The sequence below is a fragment of the Miscanthus floridulus genome, chromosome 19 (assembly GCF_019320115.1).
Source record: "Miscanthus floridulus cultivar M001 chromosome 19, ASM1932011v1, whole genome shotgun sequence".
In the NCBI taxonomy this organism is placed as follows: domain Eukaryota; kingdom Viridiplantae; phylum Streptophyta; class Magnoliopsida; order Poales; family Poaceae; genus Miscanthus; species Miscanthus floridulus.
The window spans coordinates 82,114,598-82,123,332 of NC_089598.1; the positions used below are offsets into that span (position 1 = coordinate 82,114,598).

An 8,735-nucleotide genomic window follows, 5' to 3' on the forward strand; every position below is an offset into this window, starting at 1 on the left:
TAGCCATGATCGCCCTTTTGGCCTGTCGTGGGGTTTTTTTTGGGCCGACCCAGGAGTTACGCGTCGTTCGCAACGTTGTCTGCTGGGCTGAGCTCTTGCTGGGAAGTAGGTCCATGAGGGACCCTTGGTTTATGAACCCAACAGGAGCCCCCGAGCTCCCGGGTGATTCCGGTAGAATTGTCTAGGGGATTTTTGTCTTGACGGCGGGTGTGTGCGAGCGCACCCACGGGTGTAGCCCCCGAGTCCCTGGGCGATTTAGTAGAATTGTCCGGGGGGGTTTCATGTCGCTAGTGGGGGAATTTTTTGTTTTCGAACGCGGGGGCGCGCGAGCGCACCCACGGGTGTAACCCCCAAGCCCCTGGGCGATTTGGGCAGAATCGCCTGGGGGGTTTTTGTCACTGGGCATGAGTGTTTGCACCTTGGTGGGCATAGCATCTTTTTCCAGTTTTTGACCCATCGTTTCTAGGAGCGTGATCCCAGGCATTTTGGGCGAGACAGAGTTCGTCATCCAGAGCATTGGGCGTAGCCAAGGGTCGAGCGAGACGAACTTGCGGACCCAGGCGTTGGGCGTAGCCGAGGTAAGCGAGGGATCGGGTGAGCCGGACTCACGGATCCAGGCATCGGGCACGCCGAGGGATCGGGCGAGTCAGAGTCACGGACCCAGGCGTCGGGCATAGCTGAGGCAGGCGAGGGGTCAGGCGAGACAAACTCGTGGACCCAAGCGTTGAGCGCAGCCAAGGGATCCGGCAAGACGGACTCACGGACGTAGGCATCGCCCATAGCCGAGGCAGGCGAGGTATCGGGTGAGACGGACTCACGGATCTAGACGTCGGTGTGCCGAGGGATCGGGTGAGTCGTAGTCGCCAATCCAGGCGCTGGGCGCATCGAGGGATCGGACGAGTCTGAGTTGCGGATCTAGGTGCAGCTGAGGTCATGCCGAGGTGTTGGGCGTCCTGAACCCCTTAGCCCTATTGGGCTCGGTAGGGGTCGGTTTGAGTTTTCGTGCGTTACCCCGTCCGCGGTTTTCGCAACCGGAGGGGCTAGCTAATGTCGCTTGCCTTGATGGCTCGAGTGATGAGCTCGGTGAGCTCACTAACGGGCACGTTTGAGTGAAATCTAGGTTCGTCGTTCATCACGGGGTCGACATAGCCCTCATGTGGCATTCCACTGCTCCTTAACCCACGTCTCGACAGATGCCTGGGTCGTTCTGGAGACCGACCTAGGTGGCCCGCTGTCCTCCCCTCGATGGAGATTCTGTGGGCATGGCTCAAGGTTTAGGATCGAACGAGAAGGTTGAGATGACCCTATCTGCTTTGGGGCAGACTGGGTGAGGGCCGCTTGGGGCTCATCTACGTTTTCTCCCCTAGCTCTGTTTGACGTGAGGCGGCCTCAAGCCCTTCACGGGCCGGCCTTCGAACCTTGGTCGGTCGTTGCTCATGTTGAATGTGGCAACTGTCGCTTTGTGACGCAACACGGAGCGTTGTGACGCATTTAACTGCATATGCGATGCTTCGGATGTATGGGATGAATGAATGTGAATGCGTGTAGGATTGTTTGAATGACAACAAATGAATGAATGATCATATAAAGAAATAGTGGGGGTTTGGTAATGTTACCTTGATGACTTGAGTGACGGGGTTTGAGGAGCTCCTATCAGATATGTCCGACCGGGATCCGCGCTCGTCGTTCGTGACAGAGTTGGCATGGCCCACATGGGGCATCCCTCTACTAGGCGGAGATCGACTCAAGAATCCCGTTGGTCTCTCCTAGGTGGAGATCCCATCGTTGAGCCTTTCCAAGTCCCGCCTGGGAAGGCGGAGGGCTGCCTACGCGCAGTTGTGCCTTGTTTCTCGTGCCCGGCGTGCGGTAGTGGTGGGCCATACCTAGGCCACGTCCTGCCTGACCAGGCACCATCTTGTCGGGCAGGGCGCATCCCATCAGTCAGGGTGCGTCCCGCCGTATTCTATCCGCATTGAATGGGGGAAGAGAGAGGATTTTTTGCCCTAATCCCTCGCCTTTTCCCAACTACTACGCCTTCTCCTTAAATAGGGGAAGGGAGAGCTCGCTTATTCCCTATCTGCCACCTCTCTTCCTTCTTCCTTCTCATCAAGAGTGCTTGTGTGCCACAGCGGTTCCTTAGTGAGAGAGGGTAAGCAAGAGGGAGAACTCATAGGTCGGGTCAGAAGCTTCGTTCGAGCCGAGCATTGCCTCGTCGGAGGGTGAGCAGCCTTTATCTTCACCGGTCGTGTTGTCAGCCGATGCTGTCGGGTAGCCATAGTAGATGTAGCCAGCAGATGTAATAGTTTAAGTTCATGGGGGAGCCCTCGTGTGAACAGTTGTATTGACGAATACATCAATTTTCATTTTGTGATGAATTACTTCGTTCAGGGAAGCTTGTCCCGTCCGTTCCTTATTTTTACCTTAGCATAGGTTTGTTTTTATTCTTTATTTTTTGCACCTACCTGTTCATCCCGTAGGCTACAACCTTAAGAGCCTAGGCGTGGCCTGCGAGGCTCAGCTGCTCGTAACCGTCGATAGAGGCAGGGTGCGATCGGTCGGAATATTGAAGCAAAGTTTACGTAAGATAATTAAAGGAACGGACTACTCTTTCGTTCGGGTAAAGACTGTATTTACCATATGATAGTACAAAAGAGGTGGTATCGTACCCCCATGGAGCCCTCGAGTGACACGGGCCAAAAGTGTTCGGGCTGTGGTGCTCTGTAGGAGCGAACATTGAATGAAAAAACGGTAAGACCGAATTTTTTAGGGAAGAAACAACGTAACTGTTCGATGTTCCAAGTATTGGTGAGAACATCGCCGTTGTCGTTCTTTAGTTGGTAGGCACCCGGTCGGATAACTTTGGTCATCGTATAGGGTCCTTCCCATGGCGGAGAGAGTTTGTGCTTCTCCTTGGTCGACTAGGTCCTTCAAAGCACGAGGTCTCCGACCTCGAGGATCCTTCCTCGAATTTTCCTCTCGTGGTACCGGCGGAGAGTCTGCTGGTAGCGAGTGGGGCAGATGATGGTCGTCTCATGGGCCTCCTCGAGCAGGTCGATCGTGTCTTGCTGAGCCTCCATGGCTCAGTTGCGGTTGAAGGCCTTCACTCTAGGGGCACTGTGGTCGAGGTCGGAGGGCAGCACTGCTTCAGCTCCGTAGGCCAGGAAGAAGGGTGTGAACCTTGTGGATCAGTTTAGGGTCGTTCTCAGGCTCTAGAGGATCACTAGGACCTCTACAACCCATCACCCGGCGTACTTGTTGAGTCGGTCGAAGATGCGTGGCTTAAGTCCTTAGAGGACCATGCCATTAGCGCGCTTGACCTAGCTGTTAGTACGTGGATGTCCGACCAAGGCACAGTCGATCTTGATGCCGTATCCATCACTGAAGTCCAGGAGCTTCTTTCTGGTGAAGTTAGTCCCATGGTTAGTGATGATACAGTTAGGAACGCCGAACCGGTAGATGATGTCGTGGAAGAATTTGACCGCCTCTTCCGAGCGGATGTTAGTGATGGGCTTCGCCTCTATCTACTTGGTGAATTTGTCCACTGCTATGAGTAGGTGAGTGAAGCCACCGGGCCCTTTTTGAGGGGTCCTACCATGTCGAGGCCCCAAACCACGAATGGCCAGGTGATGGGGATGGTTTGGAGCTCCTGTGTCGGTAAATGAGTTTGCTGAGCGTAGAACTGGAATCCCTCGCACCTACGGACGACCTCCTCTGCATCTCGTAGTGCGGTGGGCTAGTAAAAACCTTGCCGAAAGGCTTTTCCGACCAACGACCTCGGGGCCACGTGATGTTCATAGATTCTAGCATGGACCTTGAGGAGGAGCTGTTTCCCTTGGTTGGTTGGGATGCACTGCATGAGTACCCTTGATGGACTTTGCTTGTAGAGTTCTTCACCGATGGTGATGAACATCTTGGCACATCGAGCGATCTACCGAGCTTTAGTATTTTTGGGTTGGAGATCCTCCTCGAGGAGGTAGGCGAGCAGCGGCGCTCTCTAGTTGGTTTGATCGAGTGCCAACACGATGACGTTGGTGGGTGATGTTGTTATGGAGGCACTGGGGTCGGAGCCCCTGAGCACCGGTTTGGCATCGGGTTGTGTCTAGATCAGACTTTCTAGGATGCGGGCGGATAGCTCATGGAGGTCGTTGATGAAGACCCCACTTGGAGACGGATCCCACCTGGCGGCCAACTTTGCGAGAAAATCGGCGGCATCGTTGTCTTTTTGGGGGACGTGATGCAGCTTGATCCCCTAGAATTTATCCTTAAGCTTGCGCACCTCTTAGCAGTATGCTACAATGAGGGGGCTTTTGTAGGAGGACTCCTTCATGACCTGGTCGACGACCAGCTCCGAGTCGCTAGGAATGTAGAGTCGCGTAGCGCCAAGCTCGATGGCGATGCGTAGTCCGTTGATGAGGGCCTCGTACTCTGTAGCATTGTTTGAGGCTGAAAAGTGGAGGCGGATGGCGTAACGGAGCCTACTCCCTTTCAGGGAGATTAGAACCACTCTAGCCCCTGAGCTAGCCGCCATGACAGACCCATCGAAGTACATCGTCTAGTACTCGTGGGTGACGTCTGGGGTCGGTAGCTGGACCTCCGTCCATTCGGTGACAAAATCCATGAGATCCTAAGACTTAATAGCGGTACGGGGGATATACCTGATGTTGTGGCCCATGAGTTCAAGTGGCCACTTAGAGATCCATCCCACGACATCGCGGTTTTGGACGATGTCTCCGAGCGGGTATGAAGTGACGACCGTGACTTTGTGGTCGGTGAAGTAGTGCAGGAGCTTCTGAGTCGCCATCAGCATGGCGTATAGTAGTTTCTGCACCTAGGGGTACCAGACCTTGGGGTTGGTGAGTACCTCCCTGATGAAATATATGGGCCATTGGACCTTAAGGTGATGTCCCGGCTCTTCCCTTTCCATGACCAGGGCAGTGCTCACCACATGGTTGCTTGCCGTGACGTAGAGGAGGGGTTCTCTCTGTTCAGAAGCGACGAGGATTGGGGCCGACATCAGTGATGTCTTGAGGCTCTTCAAGGCCTATTGTGCTTCCTCAGTCCAGACGAAGGCATCTATCTTTTTGAGGAGCTTGTAGAGAGGCATCCCCCATTTGCTAAGCTAGGAGATGAATCGGCTCAGGGTGGCCAAACAGTCGGTGAGCCTTTGTACGCCCTTGATGTTGCGTATGGGGCCCATGTTGGAGATGGCCGTGATCTTTTCGGGGTTGGCCTTGATACCGCGCTCAGACATGATGTATCCGAGCAGCTTCCCCTTCGGAACCCCAAAAACACATTTTTTGGGATTCAGTTTGATGTTGAACCTTTGGAGGTTCACGAATGTTGAGGCCAAGTTTGCGATCAGGTCGCAAGCTTGAGCCGTTTTAACCACTATATCATCAACATAGACAACGATTGTTGGTTTTGGCCACTTGGTTTGCTCAGGCTGATCGAGCGGGTCGATTTGATCGGTGAAGCATCACTGCATGCACCTTTGGTAGGTGGCGCCAGCATTCTTTAGACCGAAGGGCATGGTTACATAACAGTACGAACTATACGGGGTGATGAACGAGGTTGTGAGCTAATTAGACTCTCTCATCGCGATCTGGTGATAGCCTGAGTATGCATCCAGAAAGGAGAGGACCTTACGTCCTGAGGTGGAGTCGACTATCTAGTCTATGCGCGGTAAAGGAAAGTGATCCTTTGGATACGCTTTGTTGAGGCCAGTATAGTCAATGCACATTCTCCATTTCCCAGTCTTCTTTTTAACAAGAATAGGATTAGCAAGCCAGTCGGAGTGGAATACCTCTCTAATGAATCTAGCTGCCAGGAGTTTGGCGACCTCCTCACCTATGGCCCAGCGCCTCTCGTCGTCGAAGCAACATAGGCATTGCTTGACGGGCTTCGAGCCCGAGACAAGGCGTAGTGCGTGCTCGGTGACCTCCCACGGTATGCCTGCCATGTCAGATGGTTTCCATGCGAAGATGACGCGATTGGCGTGTAGGAAGTCGACGAGCTCGCATTCCTATTTGGCCGAGAGCTGGGTCCCGATCCGCACCGTCTTGGTTGGATTAGTGGGGTTGATCCCCACTGCCTTAGTTTCCTCAAGTGGGTGAAATGTAGTCGAAGAGGTTGGCTTGTTGCAGTCTAGGACTGCTGGGGTCGATAACTCCTCGAGCCACGGGAGCTCAGAAGAGTTGATGATGGCAGTGGCGAGCTCGTAATGCTCGCGGTCGCACGTGAAGGCATGCGAGAAGGTGGTACCCACAGTGATGACGCTGTTTGGTCCTGTCATCTTTAGCTTTAGGTAGGTGTAGTTGGGGACCGCCATGAATTTGGCATAGCATGGCCGCCCCAAAATGGCTAGGTAAGACCCCGGTAGTCCACCACCTTGAAGGTGAGCACCTCCGAGTGGAAGTTGGCTCGGTCGCCAAACGAGATGGGTAGGTTGATCACGCCGTGGAAGGGAGAGCTCGTCGATCGAAGCTTGGATCGGGGGATGCGCATGGCGTCGAGGGTGTTGACATAGAGGATGTTGAGGCCGCTGCCTCCGTCCATCAGCACCTTGGTGAGGCGCTTCTTGCGGACAATGGGGTCGACGATGAGCGGGTAGCGTCCTAGTCTAGCGACATGGGATGGATGGTCCCTCTAATCAAAAGTGATCAGAGATTTTGACCAGCGAAGGAAGAGGGGGACGGCTGTTTTGGCGATGCACGCCTCTCGGTAGCGCACTTTGTGCTGGCGCTTGGAGTAGACAGCATCGGTTCTCCCAAAGATCATGATGTGTTCCTCGGGATCGAGGAAGCTGTCCCCATCCTTGCCTGCCATGCCTCCTTTCTTGGCTGCTGCCTCCTTGCCTTTTCCTTCTTTCGGCCCACCGTCCTACCACAGGAAATGCTTGAGGAGCTCACAGTCCTTGTAGAGGTGCTTGATGGGGTAAGCGTGGTTGGTGCAGGGGCTATCCATGAGCTTATTGAAGTGGTCAAGCAGGCCCTGCTGGGCTGCTTGCTCGCGCGATCAGCTACGATGACCAACACGGAGTTGGCCGGTCGACGTTGATCCTTTGTGTTCTTTTTGCCCCTCTGTGTGGATGGGCCCTCGTCTTGGTCATTGCTCTTGGCCTTGCCCTTGTCCCGGCCTCTGTTGAATATCGCTCCAACCTCCTCCTCATCGGAGGCATGGTTCGTGGTGACGTCGAGCAGGTTGTGGGTGGTATGGGGCTTTAGGCAGCCAAGCTTGTGGATCAGGTACTCATAGGTTGTCCCAGAGAGGAATGCGCCGATGATGTCCACATCGACGACATCAGGTAGGGAGTTGCATAGCTTTGAGAACCTATGGATGTAATCCCATAGGGACTCGCTGGGCTCCTGCTGGCAGCTCTTGAGGTTCTAGGAGTTTCTAGGATGGACATATGTCCCCTAGAAGTTTCTGACGAAGATCCTCTTGAGGCCCACCCAGTCGTGGATGTTGTCATATGGGAGGAATTGGAGCCATGCTCGAACATGTTCCTCCACACAGATGGGGAGGTACTGAATGATGAAGTGATCATCATCCACTCCCCTAGCTCGGCAGGCGAGCCAGAAATCTTTGAGCCATATACCGGGATTCATCTCCCTGGTATATTTGGTGATGTTGGTCGGCGGATGGAAGCGCTGTGGGAACGGTGCTCTCTAGATGAGTCGGCCAAAGGCCCATGGTCCTGGGCCATCTAGGCTAGGGCTCCGGTCATTGGGTCGGTGACCGCGCATTGGGTGCGTTTCACTGGTCCCCTTGATGGTCCGGTCGGAGCCCATGTCATTTGCTCTCACCGCCGCCTGATGGACGTCATCATCATGCTGGGCCCGATGCCGGTTGCTGATGATGCTACAAGTGTCATGGTTAGGCCCAAGGCATTCACGCATAGGCGGTCAGTGTGGAACGGGTGCCAGGTCAGGCTACGGCACAGCTGCGGCCTCCTGTTCCTCGCCCGATGGCTGTAGCGGCGAGCGGATGGAGCGATGCGTCTGGTGCGTCCCCACCCCCCTGGTGGGGAGAGAGGCCGTGAGTCAATGGCGTGACACAGAGCTTTCCACCTGTTAAATGGCGGCGGTCTCCACCAGTGCCCAGAGGTTCCGGTGGATCGCCTGTTCCTGGGGGTTGTCCGACTCGGGAAGGCCGCGTAGAAGCATCGCCGCCGCAGCGATGTTCTGGCCAGCCCTAGCAAACTATGGGGGATCGTTCCCTCATCCATGATGTTGCGCTAGACCTAGCGGGTGCGACCTCAGGCGCCGCTCACCAGGTTATGCGCACGGGGCGCATCGTGGTGCGCTGAGCATGCCGGCGCAGGTGCCGGCTGGTTCTGCCGCCTTTGTTGTAGCTCCTCGCCGTGCACCTAGGCACATGTGAGGGCATCAGCACGAGGGTCCAGAGGGGTGTGGGTCTGTAGAGACTTTGCCACCGCCGGTGGCTGTCCCGAAGCATCCGCCATAGCACACTCCTGAGACAGAGGGTGGCTAGGTGTCATGACATCACTGATGCTGGAGCCATCGCTCTCAACATCATCTATGAGGTCATGAAAAGAGGTAGGAGCGTAGCTCGCCATCCCCACAAATTCAGATGTGAGAGGGGGCGGCGCCAGCGTCCTTCGGAGCGCCCGGGCGTACGCGTCCATGGGGGCGCGAGGCCATAAGGGAACCAGTCGCATGGCTGTCGCGGTAGGGACAACGGGGTCCCTTCAGAGAATTGGCAAAAGATAGTAA

At 55.1% G+C, this 8,735-nt stretch overlaps 1 protein-coding gene across 1 annotated transcript; it reads right to left on the bottom strand.

Moving 5' to 3' along the window:
• Positions 1-6,022: 6,022 nt before the first annotated feature.
• On the bottom strand, positions 6,023-6,328 carry LOC136526256 (uncharacterized). The gene has a single exon (XM_066518989.1). It carries the CDS (start codon positions 6,326-6,328, stop codon positions 6,023-6,025), a length of 306 nt encoding a protein of 101 aa, XP_066375086.1.
• Between the last annotated feature and the right edge of the window lie 2,407 nt (positions 6,329-8,735).